At 47.4% G+C, this 22,823-nt stretch overlaps 1 protein-coding gene and 1 pseudogene across 3 annotated transcripts; one reads left to right on the top strand and one right to left on the bottom strand.

Moving 5' to 3' along the window:
- Positions 1-100: 100 nt before the first annotated feature.
- Positions 101-21,213, bottom strand: zgc:158403 (tetratricopeptide repeat protein 39A). Of its 3 annotated transcripts, XM_015945152.3 has the most exons (18): positions 21,061-21,213; positions 18,387-18,491; positions 14,120-14,251; positions 13,746-13,804; positions 13,358-13,425; positions 13,139-13,203; positions 11,547-11,646; positions 9,592-9,657; positions 9,410-9,518; positions 9,260-9,327; positions 7,039-7,098; positions 6,560-6,721; positions 6,396-6,487; positions 4,970-5,090; positions 4,785-4,896; positions 4,595-4,709; positions 3,981-4,097; positions 101-645 (listed from the first exon to the last, which is right to left on the bottom strand). In XM_015945152.3, the coding sequence occupies exons 1-18, from the start codon at positions 21,093-21,095 to the stop codon at positions 540-542; spliced, it is 1,692 nt and encodes a 563-aa protein (XP_015800638.1). In that variant the 5' UTR covers positions 21,096-21,213; the 3' UTR covers positions 101-539. The 3 variants fall into 3 exon arrangements, with proteins under 3 accessions (XP_015800638.1, XP_015800640.1, XP_015800639.1); XM_015945154.3 differs by lacking the exon at positions 21,061-21,213 and having other exon boundaries at positions 18,378-18,496; XM_015945153.2 differs by lacking the exon at positions 21,061-21,213 and having other exon boundaries at positions 18,344-18,467.
- Positions 14,859-17,691, top strand: LOC139062035 (golgin subfamily A member 6-like protein 22; annotated as a pseudogene).
- Positions 21,214-22,823: the final 1,610 nt, after the last annotated feature.

Here is a 22,823-nt window from a genome sequence, read left to right on the forward strand (position 1 = left end):
CACAGCTGGGATTGGAACCTGCAACCACCTTGTTGCAAGGCCCATGCAGCTTACACCACTGAGGCTAACAAGGTGTTTAATCACAAATAATGTTAGGTGGTTATTTGATTATTATTTTAATAAATCAGCCAAACGAAGAATTACAACTCTACTCTTAACAGGATTCAACAACGGTCATTCAAAATGTTGAGATTAAAACAGCTGAGAGGAGATCCGAGTCACCTCTGGAGGACGCCAGCTTGTTGCTGCTGACTAGAACAAAAACAGGTTTAAACAAGTTTATCCTGGCTGAATCCACATGTGTCACCATGCAGCTGGCTGTGGTTAGAACTGGTTTCAGTCGGTTCCATGAAGACAATAAAACATGATGTATGAAATAACTCGTGACATGTGCAAGGAGCAGACGTGGACCAGGTTCTAGTCCACAAAAGCATTCTAGCCAAAACAATACAACTTCTGCATGTTTTGCAAATACAGTTTCCAAACTACTAAAACTGCTTCATACTGAGAGTCCGGTGGGAGGAGCCAGAGTGGCTCCATCACAGATGGGCCTCCTCGTCTCCAGGGTCAGCCTTGAGTTTGGCCAGAGCGGCGTGGACCCTGAACTGTGTCCGAGACTCCATGGAGTAGTCTTTGTAGCTGTGCCTGTGATCAGAAGAGTGGTCAGGGTTAGGCTGAAGCAGCGTGGCGTCAGGCTCATCACCACCAGGTGGGTGAAGGACAGGGGTGTTGGGGGTCCAGAAAACAGCTTAAAAAATACAGCCATTCACCATTTAATGAACTTTACATTAAAGATGGGTCCTTGTACTTCACCCATCCATTCATTCTCTTCTGCTTATCCGGAGTCGGGTCGCGGGGGCAGCAGCCCAAGCAGGGAGGCCCAAACTTCCCTCTCCCCAGCCACTTGGGCCAGCTCCTCCGGGGGAATCCCAAGGCGTTCCCTGGCCAGGTGAGAGACATAGTCCCTCCACCGTGTCCTGGGTCTACCTTTAGGTCTCCTCCTGGTTGGACGTGCCCAGAAAACCTCACCAGGGAGGCGTCCAGGAGGCATCCTGACCAGATGCCCGAGCCACCTCAACTGGCTCCTCTCGATGTGGAGGAGCAGCGGGTCTACTCTGAGCCCCTCCCGAATGACCGAGATCCTCACCCTATCTCTAAGGGAGAGCCCAGCCACCCTGCAGAGAAAACTCATTTCGGCCGCTTGTATCCGCGATCTCGTTCTTCCGGTCACTACCCAAAGCTCGTGACCATAGGTGAGGGAAGGAACGTAGATCCACCGGTGAATACCGAGAGCTTCTCCTTGTGGCTCAGCTCTCTCTTCATGACAACAGACCAGACCAGCGTTCACGTCACTGCAGGTGCTGCCCCAATCCGTCTGTCTCCATCTCACTTGTTCCCTCACTTATGAGCAAGACTTCAAGATGCTTAAAGAGCAAGTCACCCCCAAATCACCTTTTGTTTGCCTGGTGAACCATGTGTGTCTGACCGTGCTGTAGACACGTGTAGCCAACAATCCGACACTTTAGGGAATCTTAGGTCAAATCCAAATATCCTGCCTAAAACTGTCAGTGTTGTGCCGTCTGCATTTGAATTTAAAGCTGCCATCGCTATTGGCTAACAGGTACCCTATGACGTTTGCTGGTACCATATGATGTCACATCACTGTTTGAGTGTGTGTGTGTGTGCATGTGTGTGTGTATTCATTAGTGGCTCCACCCTCTTGGTCTCCCAGGCAACGTCATTTGTTGCATTTCTCAAACAGGAAGTGGGAGTGGCCTAAAGCCAGGATCACACCAGCTACGAAGCGCCGTGAAATGGATCGTTCACAAAAATCACGCGCTGCACGTTGCTCCGGTTCCCATCAGGCAAGAATTTCCAACGAGTGCTTCTACTCACGCCTACTGTCCCCACCCCCACCGCCGTGCCCTTGCTGTGTGTGTGTGTGTGTGTGTGTGTGTGTGTGTGTGTGTTCATTTTCATCTCTCTAGTCTGTTTCGGCACACAGAACTGATGACATTCATCAGTCGCTGTTTTATTTAGAAATGTTTATTTTGCTAAATTCACGGTCTGCCTCTTCTGCTTTGGTTCCACTTCCTGCCAGAGTTGATGCGGCTCACTCGTCAGAAAGTCTGAGCTCAGGCCGAAACGATGGCTGCATGGCGCAAGCCTTCGTGGCTGATGTGATCCAGGGGTTAGACTTTGGTAGGGGGTGACTTGCTCTTTAAACTCCTCCAATTGGGGCAGGACCTTTCTCCTGACCCAGAGTTGGCAAGCCGCCCAATTCCAGTGGAGAACCATGGCTTCGGATTTGGAGGTACTGATTCTCATCCCAGCTGGAGGTCAGAGATGGATGAATCTAGGAGGACCACATCATCCACAAACAGCACAAACAACGTTCTCAGCCCCCTCAACACCACAGCTTCGTCTAGGAATTCTGTCCAGGAAGGTAAACTGAAGCCTGGTCCGCCACTCCACAGAAGGTCATGAACCTTGTGAACAGAACCAGGGACAAAGGGCAGCCTTGGCGGAGTCCAACTCTCACCGGGAACAAGTCCGACTTACTGCCAGCAATGCAGACCAGTCTCCGACACTGCTCTTACAGCCCGGTGTACTCAACAGCCGGTATCAACGGGCCTGGTACCCAGGGGGCCCCTGGGCACAATGTAACCCCGTCCCCATATTTAAATAGGGGGAGCACCACCCCGGTCTGCCAGTCCAGTGGAGCTGCCCCTGATGTTGATGCATATTGCTGAGCCACATCAACCAACACAGCCCTACGAGATCCAGAGCCTTCAGGAACTCTGGGAAGATCTCATCTTCTCCCGGGACCTTGCCAACAGGAGTTTGCTGATCACCTCAGCGACCTCGGCTCCAGAGATTGGAGAGCCTGACCCAAAGGCCTCAAACGCTGCCTCCTCACAGGAAGACGTGCCGGTGAGAGAGGAGGTCTTTGACGTACTCTGCCCATCGATCCACAACGTCTCGAGTCGAGGTCAGCAGCTCACCTTCTCCACTGTGAACAGTGTTGGTAGTGCACTGCTGTCCGAGACCAGAATCTGAACCAGGATACCAGACCCTCACAATACGTTTGGGCCTGCTAGGTCTGACTGGCCCCCAAGTCCAGTAACAAAACCTGGCTCAAACTCAGATCAGGGGGGGATTCCTCCCAACCACACCTCTCCAGGTCTCACCGTCGTCGCCCACAGGAGCGTTAAAGTCCCCCAGCAGAACGAGGGAGGCACCAGAAGGAGCGCTCTCCAGCACCTCCTCCAAGGCCTCCACAATGGGTGGGTAGTCTGACCTGTAGTTTGGTGCATAAGCACAGACCACAGTCAGAACCCGTCCCCCCACACGTAGGCGGAGGGAGGCTACCCTCTCATTCACCGGGGTGAACCCCAACGTACAGGCACCAAGATGGGGGGCAACTAGTATGCCCACCCCTGCTCTGCGCCGCTCAGTGGGAGCAACTCCAGAGTGGTAGAAAGTCCAACCCCTCTCAAGGAAACTGGTTCCAGAGCCAGAGCCATGCGTTGAGGTGAGTCCGACTATATCTAGTCAGAACCTCTACCTCACACACCAACTCAGGCTCCTCCCCCACCAGAGAGGTGGCAGCTTCTGTAGCCGAGGATCAGACCACCAAGGTCCCCACCCTCACACACTGCACCCGACCCCTCCAGTGTAGTCACATGGATAACTTTGGGCAGTGGTGGTGTGTAACCATGACAACCAGACCAGTGCTGTTACAACAGGTGCAAACACACAGGTCAGCAGACCGAGTGACAGAAGCCATGCAAAGGGGCAGGCAGGTTTCCTTCTCCCTGCTCCGTTTTCCCAGATGTACAATAAACAACGCACGACTGCGACTTGATGATGTCATCGTTAACGTAAATAACCAACTGACTGATTCAGGAAACACAGAAGGGAAGCCGTGGGTCGTCTGTGACATCAGCACAAGTTGACCTATGACAGCAGAGACTTACTTGGCCTTTCTGAGATGTTTAACAGCGTCGTCTTTCCTGCCTTGGTCCATGTAGAGCAGGCCGAGCTCCACCAGACAGTTGGGCACCAGGTAGTGGTCAAACCGGATCTTCTTCTCACTGAGCACACAGAAGTAAGACAACATGCACCCGTTTTAGGAGCCGAGCCGTTTCACTGCGTCTGACCTTGTCCGTTAAACTGTCATGACTCCCGTTTTGTTTTTATGACTGCACTTCTCCCTCAGGTGGTCATGTACACACATGCGGAGATGTTTCTGCCTTGCTTTCATCTGTGGTCTTCCTCTCTGGTGTCCCAGCTGCCGTATCATCATGACCGGTCCAGACGTGCACCGGCCCAACGATGTAATCCTCACTAAAAACCAGGATTTTATACCTTTGTCTGAAGTCTGGCAGCAAACGTCTGCTTACTCTGGTCGGAGTCAGAAACGCTCTGGTTCGGTGGTTTGATTCCACTCAACACCCAGCTTCAGAATGAAACCGTGGAGAATGATTGGTCCATTCTCAGCGAGAGCTTTTATTTAAAGCAGAAGGGTGGACCGAGGACTCGACGACGATCTGGCCCAGAGGCGCAGCCACACACGTCACACTGAGCTCACCTTGAACACACTCTGTTGAAACACTCCTCAGCAGCCTGGAGAACACCTTGGTTCTTGAAGCACAGTCCCTTCAGCATGTGGATCAGGCAGCGGTCGTCCACGGTGTAGTGGTTTTCTGTGGAACGTGAAGCAGACGCCATCAGCAGCAGCAGACCCAGGCCTGGCTCGGCTGCTGGACAAGCTGCGTTACCTGGAGCTTCCAGCAGGGCGCGCTCTGCCTCCACTAGAGTCTGCATCATGCCCTCCGTGAGCTCCGGCCTTTTGCTGATCATACTGAAGCCGTTCCACATGTACATCATCTCCTGTAAGGCAGGCGAGACTGTTGGAGGGAGCGGGGAGATGAAACCACTTCCTGCAGGTGTGTTTCAGCGTTACCAGGACCGGTACCGGCAGCCTGACCGGGTGGGAGGCCTTGTAGCGCCTGGCTTTACGGATTGCAAACTTCTCCGTTGGAGGAGACTTCCCCGCGATCTTCTGCTTCAGGGCCGGTACCCGTCTGAAGAGATTAGAGAGGAATGAAAGCCCGGTCTAACCGGGAGCATGTACTGTAAAAACAGACTTTAGTCTGCTGAGCCACAAAATCTCACATCTGATTTTCTCTGCCTTTCCTTTTTAAAACACAAATCACAGAATGGCTGCTTCCTTCGGTTAGCTGGCCCGAGTCCACAGCCCAACACAAACACATCATACGTAAAGGGGTTTGCTGCTCTCATAGAAAGTGTGGGAAGGGAAGGGTTGAACGCTGAATTTGAGACGGAAACGTTTTGATTTCAGCCGTTTCATAAACCTCCATACGGTCCCAATGTGTGCATGACATCATCCATGTCAGCAGCTTTCTGTGGCGTTTTATAAATGATGTTTACTGGACGTCTTCTCATCCTCTAGAAGGTAGTGATGTCACAGCTCACCACGCCGTTCTACTGGCTGAAACATCACCAGGGCAAATCCTCAAGTGCATCTCTCGAGTCTCCGTTGAAACTCTGATCCGATACAAAGATCGGCGAAGACGCGAAGCAAGACGGCCCGCTCAGTCAGAACCCAAGAGTTGTTTTAGTTTTGGACTTCTGTGCGAGTCCCACCTCGGCCGTAACAAACACCGAGTTCAGGCGTAAGGATTCCCACAGGTGCGTGGTACCAGGGCAGCCTAGGCCGCAGGTCCATGACCGGGACAGCCGTGGGTTTTGGACCCTCAGGTGAAAAGGAGAGCGGACCGCCAGCAGAGCCACTCATGGTAACCACGGAGATGAAAAGGGTAGCCTACAGGTTACGGTTGGTCTGTAGGGTTAGGCCGGCAGAGTGTTAGAACGTTTGGTAAGGCCATGGAGAAAAACATCAGTACGCTCCCAAAAGGTCCTGGCAAAGAGGACGAGGACAGGGACTCGCGCACACCGCTTACTGTGTGTGTGTGTGTGTGGGGGGGGGGGGGGGGGGGGGGGGGGGTCCACCTACTGAGGGGTCATACTTTGGGGTGATGGTGGCAGAGGAGTTAAGCACCCTCCCCATAACCAGATGTTGCAGGTTGGTGCCCTGCTCAGTCAGTCATTGTGCCCTTGAACAAGGCACTTCCCCCTGCTTGACTGCTGGTGATGGTACCTGTGTAGGACAGCCTCGTCTCTGTCGGTGTGTCCCAGGGCTGCTGTGGCTAAGATGTAGCTCATCACCACCAGGGTGTGAATGACTGTACTGTAAAGCACCTTGGGGGGTTCTAGGACTCTAGATGGTGCGATATGAACACAGACCATTTCCACTCCTCTGCCTGCCTACAAGGTCCACAAGTAGTGATGTGGTTTGGTTCGTTTACCTAAAGAGCTCCACCTCGTCCTCTCCGAACGGCCGGGCCTCCTCCGTAGGCAGCATGCTGAGGTAAGCAGCTTTCATGAACACATACATGGCCTGATGGAGACACACAAATAGAGATTACTGATGTTATTCAGATATAAAGGCCATCTCCTTGCTCTTCTGTACCTTGGACCAGCGACTCTCCTGGCTCAGCAGGTCGGCGTAGAAGTACGCCATCTTCCACGCACGTTTAAAGGTGAAGCACCACATCAGCTCCCAGTAGCACATGTGGTGAAACTGCTTCCATGTTTGCTGAGCTTTGCAACCGTGTTCAAAGAGTGCCACTGCCTGGCAGAGCGGGAGAACGCAGGAGAGCCACATCAGTGGAAGCCGGACGGTACATGGCCCGTATCTGTATAGCGCCTTGTTAGGGCTCTGCAACCCCCCAAGGCGCTTCACAACACAATCAGTCGTTCACACGCTGAGAAACAGAGGTGGTTAATAAATATACATGCTGGGCGATGGTGCTGTGGACTAGACTGGCTAAGATAGTGGTGTTCCTACGGCAACCAAAGCATTTCATGACCCACCCAACTGGCCGAGGGTGCAGCCACATAGAAGACACAGTCGCTCGTGTTGTGATGCAGACTTTTAGAAAAACACACCTCATCGATGTTTCCTTTGATCTCCTCAGTTCTGCCAGCGAAGAACAGGAAGATGGCCCCCTAGACAGTCACAGGAAATAAGAGAGTTCACCCATCCTGCACAGTCCTTGTTGGTTGTGTTTAGCTCAACATTTTCTTTCTGCTCCAGCACACGCTGTGTTAAGTTTGCTCTGTGGGATGGGCGGGCCTGTGGGTGAAAGGTGGAGTGGATCCCGGGTCTGAGTTTACAAGAACATGAGTCAGCTGGAGCAGGAAGAAAGAACACGGCAACGACTGTGTGAGCAAGGAGGGTTGAGTAGCTCGATGTGGGACGACAAATAGATGCACTCCTCACGAACCTGCAGGAAGGTGGTAATACTTCACTGGTTAACTGAGGAATACGAATCTGAAGGTGGAGTAAAGGTGCATCTCCGAGATGTTGGAGGTTTAAAGGAAACCGCGTGGGTCCACTCAGACCGCATCAATGAGCTAAAACGGTCAAAGTGGAAGACACAAGAGCAGCCAAACAAGAAGCAGAAAGTAGAATACAGAAATCAGCCGCTGCTCAACCCGTCCTTGTTAGCTTTGGGTGTTTTGTTGCTACATCGGACGGCGAAGGAGGGCCGAGGGCAACGTCGGTCTCAATGAAGACTTCACATCGACGTAGACAGTGTGATGACAGCACTTCATGACATCATAAAAGGAGATAAATGACTGCAAAGAACGGGTCTGCCGGGCGGAGGAGTGAATCTCCACCACGGCAGACGAAGTAATTAGCCTACACGCTAAAGTAACCGAGCTGCAGGGTTAGGGTCACGCCAGGTCTCGTCTAAACAACTTGAGACTGGTGTATTTAGAGGAGGGTGCAAAGGGAGAGGATGTGCATGCTTTCTTGAACGAATGGACAGCAGAGGCGCTGATGGATGAGACACTAACATGGGTCTGGAATTAGCACACCGTATTTATTTATATCCGCCACAGATCTCTCTGAAGAAGTCAGCATTGACGGCTTCAGCAACGCTGTGCCACCCCGTGGATTTTCTCTTATTTGTTTTGCAAAAGCACTTCCTTTCATTTCTCCACCTCACCCACAGGTACCTCAACTTCTACTTGTGTGACATAGCGCTTCCTTGATCTGCGGTCGTGATCGAAATGCTGCAACAGTCGGCTTATGTATATGCATGAGGTCCACAAGGCTCTTTGCATTGACCATTTATGGCAGTAAGTGGGCGTGGTGAGGGTGGGATGTGACTAAAAAGCAGCTGAGAACCTTTCTAGATAGTCTCTGATTTATGAAGCGGAGACTGCGTGCAGCTGTGCGTCCTCCATGTTTGATAGATCACACACCTGCTTGGCGTAAGTACATTTGTTTGCTGAGCTCAAGTACGGTTTTAGTAAGGATTCTACGCATCAGGCACAAACAAAAGAATAAAAGACAGAAAACATTAAAGGAAATGAGCCGACATGAACGATCGCGTGTTAAATTAGTTTTTGAGGTGGCGACACCTGATTTGATAACGTAACTGTGGCCGTGCTCAGGATGCAGATGTCTGGAGCGCGTCAACAATCAGAGCTTTGCATGTGCAAGCTGGTTAAGGTTAGGATGGGGGTGAGGGGAAGGTTAAATTGCAAGAGGGTAAAGGTCACAATTTGGTTAAATGTCCGTTTTACGGCGGGTGTCAGTACCGACGCTCTGGCACAGCGCGTTGCCTCCCAACACACAGGGGCTCGTCACCTGCTGACAGCAGACTGCTGTCTTTTCCGAGGACTGCATCTTGCCGGTCATTATCACGTGACAGCGACTAGTCGATGACAGGCATAACAAGTCACTATAGAGCGGTGAAGTCGACTAGTGACTAGTTCATACAACCCCTAATACAGACTACAGAATAGATACACGCCTCTGAAGGAGATCAGATCGTTCTGTAAAGTTTCAGGTTACAAATAAAAAAAAACTAAATCATCTATTTTAATATTAAACACAAAAGAGAATAAGAACCCTGCTCCCAGAAGCAATAGCACCTCCGTTTGAGTGTTCAGAATACAAATTCTACCCACCCTGGAACAAGTGTTAGACGTCAGTCAGAGCGGACCTCAACGGTTCTACAACAGGCACCGTGTGTGTGTTCATGTTCATTTATTAAAGTCCAAATAAAAAACCTGGATGAATGACAACGTCTCGTCTAAAAATAAAATCAATCGTAGTCAAAAGACTGAATGAACCCTGCTGGACAGTCCTTACCTGAGGGTAGCGCAGCCGGAACGGTTTCAGCAGTCTTTCAGCCTCGATGACCTCCCCCTCACCCGTTCCTGCAGAGAGAAGAGAAGAGGGCTCCAGGCAGAAACGTTTTCATTCATGAATGACGTCTAGACTCTAGAGCTGCAGTAGTACCAAGTATAAATGTGAGGAAGGTGTGGTAGCAGAGAAGCAGCAGAACACACAGCATGGAGCGTAAGTTCATCCCTGTTGCACCGTCACCGAGAAGAGACAGAGCGTACTCCTGGAAGAACGAGCACATATAAAACCTTCTGGCAGACTGTGAACGGGTGCAGAGACAGTCAGACGCATCAAACCTTATCGCCTGAAAAACCTGCAAACTCCAGCATTTTCAGTATCCGAGGAGGGAATAGCGACAGTGTCTGAAAGAAAGAGAACTTTATTAAAGGTACGATGCGAACACTCGGGCCCAGCATGAATAATGATACCTGGAGTTTAAATCAACACAGAGCGAGTATTAAACGTGTGACAACAACACAATTAAAAACCAACACCAGTTAGTTCCAGATCATGAATGACTTCAAAACATCAACCTCCTGCCTGGTTCCAGTTCCTAAAACATCACATCCCAGAGAACCAGACCACTACAGACCTGCCGCCTTGACCTCCCATCTGATGAAGACTATGGAGAGACTCATCCTCACCCACCTACGTTCACTGGTGACCCCAAAAATAAACCCACAGCAGTTTGCATATAAACCAAACATGGGGTGGAGGACACGCTCATCTACCTGCAGCGCCTGGCTCTGACTCACCTCGAGATACAAAAAAGCACGGTGAGAATCACGTTCTTCTGCTTCTCAAGTGCCTTCAACACCATCCAGCCGTGTCTACTGCAGCAGAAGATGAGGGGTGCAGGAATGGACGACCATCTGACTGCATGGACCATCATCTACCTCACCAACAGGCCACAGTACACGAGGCTGCACAACTGTACATCTGAGGTGGTTGTGTGTTGTACTGGAGCTCCACAGGGTACGGTGCTCTCACCCTTTCTCTTCACCTGCTTCACCTCGGACTTCACCTACAACACCAGCAGCTGTCACCTCCAGAAGTTCTCTGAGGACTCGGCCGATGTCAGCTGTGTGTCTGAGGGGAGTGACCTGGAGTACAGGTCAGTCATCATGGGCTTTGTGGACTGGTGTGAGTGTAACCACCTTCGCTTGAACACCAGTGAGACAAAGGAAATGGTGAAGGACTTCCAGAGAAGCACACCTCCTCACTCACCAGTGAACATCCAGGGGGCAGACACTGAGGTGGTGGATACCTTTAAGTAGCTGGTGCAGGGCTTCCTCCAGAAAACGAGTTAAGCCTGGTGGCTTTGGCCGTCGGGGGTGGGGTGGGGTGGGGGGGGGGGCTCCTCCGTGAGAGTGGGGGGGGGGGGGTACACTTTCCGCTGCCGTTTCTCACCAGTATCAGCTGATGGAGAGCTCTAGTTTCGCTGCACTGTTTGTGACAGCAGACACGGTAGGGGAGGCGGGGCATGACGCTTAGCCTGGCGGGTCGGCAAGCAAGGCCTGGCGGCCCGCCAGGCTTGTAAAGCGCTGGGGGACACCCTGCTGGTGTTCACCTCACCAGCACACTGAACTGGTCCAACAACACAGATGCTGTGTAAGAAAGGACAAATCCACCTCCACCTCCTGAGGAGGCTGAGGTCCTTCGGAGTTAACTCTGCTGCTAAAATCTTTTTCTCGCTCTGTGGTTGGCTCTGTTGTCCCCTCTGATGGTCTGTTGGGGTGCAGGCAGCTCTGACCGAGACAGGAAGAGACTGAACAAGCTAGTTCACAAAGCTAGCTCGGTTCTGAGCTGCCCACTGGATGCAGTTGAAAGGAGGATGCTGGAAACTGAAAATGAGTAGGTGACATCAGCGGAGGTTTCCAGGGTGACGGGCTGAAACAATTACTTCTCAAAAGCTAATAAGTCACTGAGCTGAGTCATGGAGGAAATCAGAACCCTCAGGAACACTAAAGTCATTCACTCTTCGACCCGTGGGTCAAGGCTAACAACGTCTCGCCTCTTTTCCATTCTGTTAACACACGTCTGAATGCTCCAGACCAAGCCTTTGTTTAGAGATGGTGGCCAGTTAAGCCAAGTGGCAGCTAGTTAAGCGCCTAAATCTCATCAAATAAAAAAGCAAAGTTAGATGTTCCACACGCTGCCTCTGCATTGTGATCCATCCTTGTATTGCATGGTGTTAGACACAACACAGCACCATGTGTACAGTCCAGCGTTACACGTCTTTACTGCTTACCAAGTTAAAGGCTCCCACTCCAAACGATATTCCTCCCTCTAAGTGACGGTGGCTGGGTCCTTTGATAAAGTTGTGAGACTTAATGAATTTGTGCAGCTCTCTGGGTGAGAAGAGACGTGAGTGAAAAGAACCAGAAATGAATAATAACGTGTGCTACATTAAAAGAGGTGCGGCTTAAAGCCACTAAAACATCGACTGGTTGGTTTGAGAGAGAGGTCCTCCAGACTGCAGCTAGGATGAGACCAGGTTTATCCCACCGACTCAGAGGTGAACCAACTTAAAAAGGTTTGTTCACACAGTAACTCATTTACAGTGTTGGGAGTAACGAGGTACAAAAGTAATTAATTACTGTAATGCATTGCTTTTTGCTGTAATGTGGTAATGTAAGGCATTACAGGGAAAGAAAATGGTAATATTTACTCGGTACAATTGTCAGTAACACGGTAATTACAACGCATTTTTAAACCCAGAATCAAGATGTGGGTTTCTTAAAAATTGAAATCGCGGAAAGCCCAAAATAAAGATCCGGTATCCACATATATGACGTCATTTATGGACTCCGCTTTGAAGGCATTCTATGAGCAGAGAGGACGCAGCGGTAACGGCTCAAATACTCCAGCTGCGTCCTGCGCGCGGCCGCTGTTATATTCACAAAACTGCTCCACTAAAACAAAATAATTCACTTGCGATCGTTCATATCAGCGCATGTTCTCTGGTATTTTGTACTTTTCTGACGTGCTTTGCCTCAGCCGAGTCCATAATCTGGGCCCCGGTGATTTCAACTCATTGCTGCTGCTTCAGTAGATCCCTTTGGCTGATTAGTTAGAAAGTAGGAAATCTAGTTTACAGTTTTTCTGGAAGACGGAGAAAACATGCAGCATGCAGGAAGGCTAGAGAGAGAAAGGGCCGGAAATTATTCACATAAAATCAAGAAAACAAAACAAAGTGCTTGAAAAGAAAAAAGTAGGTAGATTTATCCCCAACACACATTTTTACCAGTGAAAAGCAATAATATATAAGCATTTAATATTTATACATGTGATAGAATCAGATCACCCCAGAAGTCAGTCCCACATCCAGGGCCGTATCAAGGCATTTGGGGGCCAAGGCAAATATAGGCTGGGAGCCCCCACCACCTCACTTCCTGCTCAGATGGCCCTATAAGATGGCAGCATGCTGAGAGTACAGATTGTTGTTGTTTTTATTTAATAAACAATCATTTTAAAGCACTGTTATTATATCTGACTGTTTTTAACAGCAATCCTAGCTCAGACACCACATCACCTTCCACATATATGTCATGAGCTCACTGAGCGTCACATGACCAGATTCATACTGAAGTTGTTTTGGTGAAAGTAACTGAAAGTAATGCAAAAGTAGTGTAATGCCTTACATTTTAAAATCAGTAATATTGTAATGTAATCAATTACATTAAAATGAGGGTAACAAGTAATAAATAATGCATTACAGTTTTGAAGTAACGCCCAACACTGCCCATTTATCATTTAAATGAGAAAATGCATATTTTATGACTAGGTCTTAACCGGCTGCATAAAGAAAATGATGTTAACGCCATTTAAACGATACCTTACCTGTAAATCAGGTAACTGTTCCGAACTTTGATCCCTCCTTTAACGAAACTCACCATGCTCTCATCCTGGGAAAAGAGGTGGATCTTATTTTATCCGTGTTATTAATCATTTTACTTTCTAATTGCTACGCTTGGATTACATCAGAGAAACCAACTGTGACAAGAACCCGATGAAACTGACTGGAGATCCTGTTTGTGTTCAATAAGTGAGTCGGGGTACCTGTAGGAAGGTGAGGGCCGCTCTTTGGAGTTGACACTCTGCAAAACACACTTCTGCATGGAGCTGCACTGCAGAAGAAAGAAAAACACATCCAGTGAAGCATGATGGTCCTGTCTAGTGCACGGATCAGTCCTCTCACTAAAGCAATACAAACACTAAACCTTCGGCTCATCACCATCGTGGACGTTGTAGACGCGCGTCAATTTATCAGACTGCAAATAAATAATCTAATATCTGCTCTGGGTCCAGAATGAAGCCTGACGCATCGGGTTTGGGGCATTAGGCAATCCAAACGGGCACCACTTCAGACGGCCATGAAGAATCTGATGAGTTCTGAATACATTTACTATCTGGTTCTGAACTTCCTGTAACCCTCAGGCTGCTTTACCTTCAGAGAAGGATCCACCCACTGACTTGTTAGACAAGCCTGAAGATTTATGCCGGAACCTGAAACAGAACAAAAGCACAACCTTACAATCAGAGCACGCTTTCCTCGGGACGACGCTGCGGCCGTTATAGAAAACCCGTCCGACATCTGGAGCTGAGATGTTGGTGACATCAGCACAACTCAGCTGTTGTGGTCGGCTCAGGCACAAGCAGCAAACACTCAACAGGTCTGCAGCAGAAACTAGAGCTGCTGTCTCAGAGTTCCTGCTGCAGCATCAGGTTGTCTTAGCTTAGCGTGTGCTTCCTGATCAGCTGCTAGCCTGGTCACCGCGCAGCCATGAAGGTGCTGCTGCACCACTTCAGCAGGGTTCTCACCTCTGGCAGACCTCCTGGGCATGCTTCATGGTGTTTCCCGCATTGCTGATGTCATCATGCTGGAAAGTCATCATGGCCTGCATCTCCAGCACCGTGGCGTAGATAAGAGCATGGTACATGCTCTCGTTGACTCTAAGTTTGGAAGACAGGACATCTCATCCTTCATTCAGGAAGCAAACACAGTTAAGGCTGCTGCATGGCCATTTTCCTGCAGAGACACGATAAGTAAATTTCTGTCCTCCTATCTGCTCCTCCAGCCTGAGTGTTTGCTTTGCAGGGCTAACACTCGGCTGGCTGTTTAATCACTCAGGCCTTGGGCGGCAGCTTCAGCAAACACTTGATATCCTGGAGCCCTGAAGCCTCCCAGTTTCAGCTCCACATGGTCTCTGCACGTCACAGCGTTGCTGCTGACATCATGCTAACATGACTGAGCTGATGCGTGGTTGGAGTGGGCTCTCTCTCTTCTCTGATCAGTTTAAACATTCAGAGTCACCAACCACTGCAGATTCATCTTCTAGTGGATCGATCTGTCACGTGAGAAAAACAGAGACAGAGCAGCTACGGGAGCCTGGGAGGTCCAGACAGAAATGCCACCCCCCCCCCCTCACCCCCCCACCCCCACCCCACCCCCAAAAACGGGATTTAACAGAAGTGTTGCTGTTGGAGTGGACAACTGTTAAAGGGTTTTATCAGGTCACAACTGGTGTGCTGTGCATTTCTTCTGACATGCACTAACTTAATGAAGAAGAAGAGGAAGAGCAAGAAGATAAAAAAGAAGAATAAGATGATGAAAAAGAAGAAAAAGATAGAAAAGAAGAAGAAAAAGATGAAAAAGAAGAACAAGAAAAAGAAGAGCAAGAAGATGAAAAGAAGAAGATAAAAAAGAAGAAGAAGATGAAGATGAAGAAAAAGATAAAAAAGAAGAATAAGAAAAAGAAAAGCAGGAAGAAGAGCAAGATGATAAAAAGAAGAAGAGCAAGAAGATAAAAAAGAAAAACAAGAGGAGGAAGAAGATAAAAGAAGAAGAAGATAAAAAGAAGAACAAGAAGATAAAAAAGAAGAAGAACAAGAGCAAGAACAAGAAGAAGAGAAAGAGGAAGAAGAACAAGCAGAAGAAGAGCAAGAACAAGAAGAAGAACAAGAACAAAAGAAAGAAGAAGAAGAGCAAGAGCAACAGCAAGAAGAAGAGAAAGAGAAGAGAAAGAGGAGGAAGAAGAACAAGAGGAAGAGAAAGAACAAGAACAAAAAGAACAAGAAGAAGAAGAAGAAGAAGAGAAAGAGGAAGAACAAGAAGAAGAAGAGAAAGAGGAAGAAGAAGAGCAAGAACAAGAAGAAGAGAAAGAGGAAGAGAAAGAAGAAGAAGATGAAAAAGAAGAACAAGAGCAAGAATAAGAAGAAGAACAAGAACAAGAAGAGCAAGAAGAAGAAGATCAAGAAGAAGAAGGAGAAAGAGGCAGAACAAGAAGAAGAACAAGAAGAAGAGCAAGAAGAAGAAGAGAAAGAGGAAGAAGAAGAGCAAGAGCAAGAAGAAGAAGAAGAAGAAGGGGAGGAAGAAGAACAAGAACAAGAAGAAGAGCAAGAACAAGAAGAAGAAGGTGAAAGAGGAGGAAGAAGAACTACAACAAGAAGAACAAGAGCAAGAGCAAGAAGAAGAAGAAGAACAAGAAGAAGGAGAAAGAGGAGGAAGAAGAAGAACAAGAGCAAGAAGAAGAACAAGAACAAGAAGAACAAAAAGAACAAGAGCAAGAAGAAGAAGAGAAAGAGGAGGAAGAAGAAGAAGAACAAGCAGAAGAAGAGCAAGAACAAGAACAAGAAGAACAAGAACAAAAGGAAGAAGAGCAAGAGCAAGAACAAAAACAAGAAGAAGAGCAAGAGCAAGAACAAGAAGAAGAAAAATAAGAAGAAGAGAAAGAAGAACATGAAGAAGAAGAGCAAGAGAAAGAACAAGAAGAAGAAGAAGAAGAGAAAGAGCAAGAACAAGAACAAGAAGAAGAACAAGAAGAGCAAGAAGAAGAGAAAGAGCAAGAGAAAGAACAAGAACAACAACAAGAAGAAGAAGAACAAGAGCAAGAACAAGAAGAAGAGAAAGAGGAAGAGAAAGAAGAAGAAGATGAAAAAGAAGAACAAGAGCAAGAATAAGAAGAAGAACAAGAACAAGAAGAGCAAGAAGAAGAAGATCAAGAAGAAGAAGGAGAAAGAGGCAGAACAAGAAGAAGAACAAGAAGAAGAGCAAGAAGAAGAAGAGAAAGAGGAAGAAGAAGAGCAAGAACAAGAAGAAGAAGAAGGGGAGGAAGAAGAACAAGAACAAGAAGAAGAGCAAGAACAAGAAGAAGAAGGTGAAAGAGGAGGAAGAAGAACTACAACAAGAAGAGCAAGAGCAAGAAGAAGAAGAAGAACAAGAAGAAGGAGAAAGAGGAGGAAGAAGAAGAACAAGAGCAAGAAGAAGAACAAGAAGAAGAAGAAGAACAAAAAGAACAAGAGCAAGAAGAAGAAGAGAAAGAGGAGGAAGAAGAAGAAGAACAAGCAGAAGAAGAGCAAGAACAAGAACAAAAGGAAGAAGAGCAAGAGCAAGAACAAAAAACAAGAAGAAGAGCAAGAGCAAGAACAAGAAGAAGAAAAATAAGAAGAAGAGAAAGAAGAACATGAAGAAGAAGAGCAAGAGAAAGAACAAGAACAAGAAGAAGAAGAAGAAGAAGAGAAAGAGCAAGAACAAGAACAAGAAGAAGAACAAGAAGAGCAAGAAGAAGAGAAAGATCAAGAGAAAGAACAAGAACAACAACAAGAAGAAGAAGAACAAGAGCAAGAACAAGAAGAAGAGAAAGAGGAGGAAGAAGAAGAAGAACAAGAGCAAGAAGAAGATGAAAAAGAAGAACAAGAGCAAGAAGAAGAAGAAGAAGAAGAACAAGAGCAAGAGAAAGAACAAGAAGAAGAAGAACAAGAGCAAGAACAAGAAGGAGGAAGAGGAGGAAGAAGAAGAAGAACAAGAGCAAGAAGAAGAAGATGAAAAAGAAGAAGAAGAACAAGAGCAAGAACAAGAAGAAGAAGAACAAGACCAAGAAGAGCAAGAAGAAGAACAAGAACAAGAAGAGCAAGAAGAAGAAGAGCAAGAAGAAGAAGAACAAGAAGAAGAAGGAGAAAGAGGCAGAAGAAGAAGAACAAGAACAAGAAGAGCAAGAAGAAGAGCAAGAAGAAGAAGAACAAGAAGAAGAAGGAGAAAGAGGCAGAAGAAGAAGAACAAGCGCAAGAACAAGAAGAAGAAGTGGAAGAAGAACAAAAGCAAGAGCAAGAACAAGAAGAAGAACAAGAAGAAGGAGAAAGAGGAGGAAGAAGAAGAACAAGAGCAAGAAGAAGAAGAACAAGAACAATAATAATAATAATAATAATAATAATAAGAAGAAGAAGAATAAGAATAAGAAGAACAAGAAGAACAACAAGAAGAAGAAGAGCAAGAGCAAGAAAAAGAAGGGGAGGAAGAACAACAACAGAAAGAGCAAGGAGAAGAACAAGAGGAAGAGGAAGAAGAACAAGAACAATAATAATAATAAGAAGAAGAATAAGAAGAAGAAGAACAAGAAGAACAAGAACAAGAAGAACAACAAGAAGAAGAAGAGCAAGAGCAAGAACAAGAAGGGAAGGAAGAACAACAACAGAAAGAGCAAGGAGAAGAACAAGAACAAGAAGAACAAGAACAAGAAGAAAAACAAGAACAAGAAGAACAAGAGCAAGATGAACAAGAGCAAGAAGAACAAGAACAAGAACAACAAGAACAAGAACAAGAGCAAGAAGAACAAGAGCAAGAAGAACAAGAACAAGAACAACAAGAACAAGAACAAGAGCAAGAAGAACAAGAACAAGAGCAAGAACAAGAAGAACAACAACAAGAAGAACAAGAACAACAAGAACAACAAGAACAAGAACAAGAAGAAGAACAAGAACATGATGAACAAGAACAACAAGAAGAACAAGAAGAAGAAGAAGAAAAAGAGCAAGAAGAACAAGAACAAGAAGAACAACAACAAGAAGAAGAAGAACAAGAAGAGCAAGAGCAAGAACAAGAAGGGGAGGAAGAAGAACAACAGAAAGAGCAAGGAGAAGAAGAAGAAGAGGAGGAGGAAGAAGAAGAGCAAGAACAAGAAGAAGAAGAGCAAGAACAAGAAGAAGAAGAGCAAGAACATGAACAAGAGCACGAACAAGAAAAAGAGGAAGAAGAAAGAAGAAGCTCACCCCCACATACTCTGCTGACTTTGTGTATCTGTACCTCCGTTACCTCGGTCTGAGCTTCTCCAGACTCTCACTGAAGTGGTTGTTGAGGAACAGGTCCAAGGCCTCCATGCACTCATCCAGGCACGCTTCCAGGATCATCCCAGAGGAGCTGTCCGTCACACACAGAATATAAAGACATTCAAGTCACTTAGACCAGAGGAAAGAGCCACAGCGAACTGCGCTTCGGCCGCCATGTTTATGACAAACTCAGTGTTGTGGTGTGTGATGTACAATACTCAGCGCTGATTGGCTCAGTTAGAATTCTCAGGGGGCGGGGTTATTTGAATAGGAGAGTTCCCAGACCCTTTCTTTGTGCAGAATTCACCAGAGGAGGAGTCTGGTGAGCCAGGTTGTAACTTTAGGGTCATGTGACCAGATTTAGATTAAGGGTCACGTGACCATGAACACATAATAGAACTCACAGCTGCTCAGCAGAAACAAAGTCCTCCAGTCGCTAAACATCCAGACTCTGGAGCAGAACATGAAAAGCACATAAATGATGAAAACTTTAATAAAATAAGTGGAGAAACGAGCTGAAGCGGACTTCTGGCGTTGCCATGGAGACGTGTAAACTCAGCATTTTCACTAAATAGCTCCAGCTACACAACATTAAAGAGCGAGTAACGCCTAAATGAACTTGTTTTGCTGATAACCTGCACAGATGAGGGTCTAATGGTGCTGCAGACACGTGTAATCATTAGTGTGGCAGTTTAGTGCAACTTACTCCAAATGTAATATTTCAACCCAAAACCATCATTCTGTCTCCATCTTCAGGTTAAAACTCTGTTCCACATTCATGTAGAACCAGCTGTGGCCGATGGCTACGCTGAAAAACGTGACGTCAGGAAATGACTACGTGGCTGCACCGCACTGGTCTCCAGGTGAGGCAGCCGCACCTCCACCTGGCTCAGCCACTCACCTGCTGATGTGACACGCTGGTGGTCTGAGCCGCTCGCCTCCTTGAGAAAACGCCCTCCTCCCTTTATCATCTAATGACCGCGGTTAACAGGAAATCCTCCAGAATGCTGCAGCATCTGTGTCTGCTCTTCTCCTGGGCGGTAAGTCTACCGAGAGCGTGTGCTTACGTGCACTAGTGAGTGCGCATGCACTCGATAACGACGAGTTCTGACATCTTTGTAGTCCTCGTAGGCATGAATGAGTAATTCTTCCTCTGTCTGGATGAAGAATGAAGTTCTGTCCTGTTGCTTCCATTCTCGTTTATCTGGCATTGACTAGCATGGTCTGCCTGCAAACACATGTGAGCCTCGCTTGAATTAGAGAGGACTGAATCCACCTGACTTGTTTGTGGACCCGACAAATCCTAGAGTAAACAGGTGCGCTTTGTCAAGCAGGGATTCATCAGGAAAGCCTCGATGTTCTGAACGAGCTTTCTGGAACACCTCCAGATGAGTCCTAAACAGTTTACCCCAAAGAGTTAAAACATCACACTGAGTGTCGCTACAACGCTAAAAAAAGTTACTGCTTGGACCAGAACCAGCCTGTCAGGTCCTCTAACCACTGGACTACCAGGTCTGTTACAAGACCATGGTCACCTAGCACACATGTCCTGAGCCGGTCATCACGTGTCTTTGTAGACAGGACTCATGGTCATCACGCGTGTGTTATCACCAGTGCAGATGCAACTAGTCAGAATATCCAGGATCCAGAACCGAGACCAGGCCCGCGTTAGATGACACGAGTCATTTTCATTCAGGCCTTCTGGAATTTTCAAAGTAAAAGTCTAAATGTGCAGCGGAGACAGGAAAATGCAACTAAAAACATCTGGGGTTGGTTTTGTGTGGAAATAACAATAAATCACGTGGTAAAAAGGTGGATTTCCCTTTAATCTAATCTGGGTTCCACATGTGCCATTGCAGCTTTCATCATCATTAATAATTAAATAAAGATTTTTAATAAAGGACTCCTAATCCTGAAGAGATTATGATGGTTCAGCTTTTAGATGCTGAAACTTTCATTTTCAGCCTTGAGTTTGACATTTTTTCACATAAATGTGGACATCTCAGCGCGCTTGTCCTCCTCCGTGTGGACACCAGTCTGACTCCTCCAGAGCTCCAGAGGTTTTCACAGCTGCAGCTTCAGCCTGGTCTCTAATTTCCCTCTGGGATTAATAAAGTATTGATTGATTGGTTGGTTGGTCCAAGCGGGGTCCAGCTGGACCAGCTGAGACGTTCTGGTGCTGCTGCATGCTCTTTGGGAGGAGGGAATGTTAGACTCTTCTGGACTTCATGCAAAATTATTATCAGTAGCCAAACTTTGTGACGTCAACATTTCCGCCCTGCTAAACTTTTAGACAGATCTGTGAGGTGACGTCACCTCAGAGGAAGTGCCGTTTTCCGCCTCTCCTCGGTAAACAGGCTGCTTCACTAACTGAAAGCACGCGAGCGGCTCCTCCTGCCCCTGCCCCTGCACCTCCTGCCCCTGCACCTCCTGCCCCTGCACCTCCTGCCCCTTCTCTCGCAGCAGCTCCGCGTTTCTCTGCTCTGCTGACGCAAGTTGGACGAAGAATAAAGAAACCGAACCAGAGTTAAGAAACAAAAACGGCTTTTGTGACGTTTCTCTGCGACATCAGCTGCAGCTGTTGGCTGGAAGTTCTCACGCTGCAGGCTGAAAGCGAGCAGGGACATTTTCTCTAAACTCATTTAGTGATGAAGTCTTACCTGTCCGCAGCGCGCGGCTCTTTCCCATTGGACATGGTTCCTCTGCGGGCGGCGCGCGCCGAACACCTGAGTCCAGAGCCAAGTACGCGCCTCCAGGGACGCAAACTGAGCTCAGGTGATGGAACAGCTGTCTGAGCTGCTGACCCAACGGCATGGGCATGCGCAGTAGTGGTGAGCCCTGACTCCTCCCTGTGGCTCAGCTGCACCACGCCCACTTCAGACGGACGAAGGTGACAGTCCAGCCATGTTTGCGTCTCAGCTCAGAAGTTTTATCAACGTCCTGTAATCCGGATTATCACCAGATCTGAGAGCACGAAGCAGCTCAGATGGTTGGTTTCTGCTGTTAATCTGGTTTCAAAGGTGAAGGTGTGAACCAGGGTTAGGGGGGGGGGGGGGGGGTGAACCAGGGTTAGGATATCATCTATAATCGGTAGGTTGCAGGTTCAAACCCTGTTAGTCGTGCACCCTCCTCGCCTGCTGTGAGTGTGTAGCTCATCACCCTCTGTGAGTGAGCGTGTGTGTGTGTGTGTGTGTGTGTGTGTGTGTGTGTGTGTGTGTGTGTGTGTGTGTGTGTGTGTGTGTGTGAGTATGAATGACTGAATGTAGTGCAGTGTGCTTTGGAGTCTTCTGACTCTAGAAGGGTACACGAGAGCTGGTCATTAGACCAGTCTGTGCCAAATGGCCGAGGGCTAATGGCTTAGCCCAAGCCAAAACTACGGCTCCATGAAGAAGTGTGTCCCTGAGAAGCTGCTCCTTGTTCCGTCCTAACCCTAGCCGGGCCTAAAACCAAGGCCACATGGCGAGGAAGCCTGTACGATGACATCATGACCATCACCAGTGTGCAGCCATGTAGCTCCTCACCCTTCTTTGGTATGTTCTTGCTGTGTCTGGTTTCTAACTGCATTTCTGGTTCCTATTTACCTTGCTGACAACAAACCTGTCAGCAAGGTAAAGAAAACCTTTTCTGTGTCATAAACAAGAACCAAAAATGCCGTTAGAAACTAAACACAGCAAGAACACACCGAAGATGTTTCAAGAGAAATACGGACAACAAGGAACGAAGGACTTCCGCCGTTTGGAACGATTACACCAGAAACACGCACGTCTGAGGAACCACCTTCGCTTCAGTTTAAGATGCCGGGACGAGAACATCACACCCACAAGCCCACAGCTGAAAACACCGATCCGGACCAAGACAGCACAGAACATAATGAAAGAACACAGAGAGCACTGCTCAAGGAGAGGATAAGGAACGTCATAACCAATCAGAGGCGAGTGGAGGACGAACTGGAAAGAAGACACCTGGACTTAAAAAGGAATTACAAACTCGATAAACAAATGGAGGAACTACTTAAAGGACACATGATGGAAAAACAGGAAAAGAGTTCATAAAAGTAAAAGAAAGACACATAAAGAAGTTAAACAGACTCATAAACAAGAAAAAGAGAAAAGAAAAACAAGATAACACCACACAAAGCTCGTGGGTACGTAACCTTTCACAACACGAACTAACAGAAGCAGAAGAAAGTATTAAAACAGGTTTAAACTTTGCAGTCACACCAAAAGAAATACCATGTGATGAATTCATCGTAGCAACAGAACTAGCATGTCAACAGATCACAGATGAGGGAACGAAAGCAGAACTCAGAAATAACGTAGTTGGGATATTAAAGACAATCAGCCATGACAGCTTTATCCAAACATGAACAGATAATTATTCTACCGGCAGATAAAGGAAGAACTACAGTAGTTATGGACACAGA

Source organism: Nothobranchius furzeri, chromosome 12, assembly GCF_043380555.1.
Source record: "Nothobranchius furzeri strain GRZ-AD chromosome 12, NfurGRZ-RIMD1, whole genome shotgun sequence".
Lineage (NCBI taxonomy): Eukaryota > Metazoa > Chordata > Actinopteri > Cyprinodontiformes > Nothobranchiidae > Nothobranchius > Nothobranchius furzeri.

Coding starts and splice junctions, on each gene's coding strand:
- zgc:158403 (XM_015945152.3), bottom strand. CDS start 21,095: ATGTCCAATGGGAAAGAGCCGCGCGCTGCGGACAG. Junction 4,897..4,969: donor GGCTGCCGGTACCGGTCCTG/GTAACGCTGAAA, acceptor CCTGCCTTACAG/GAGATGATGTACATGTGGAA. Junction 4,098..4,594: donor TTCAACAGAGTGTGTTCAAG/GTGAGCTCAGTG, acceptor CTGTGTGCTCAG/TGAGAAGAAGATCCGGTTTG.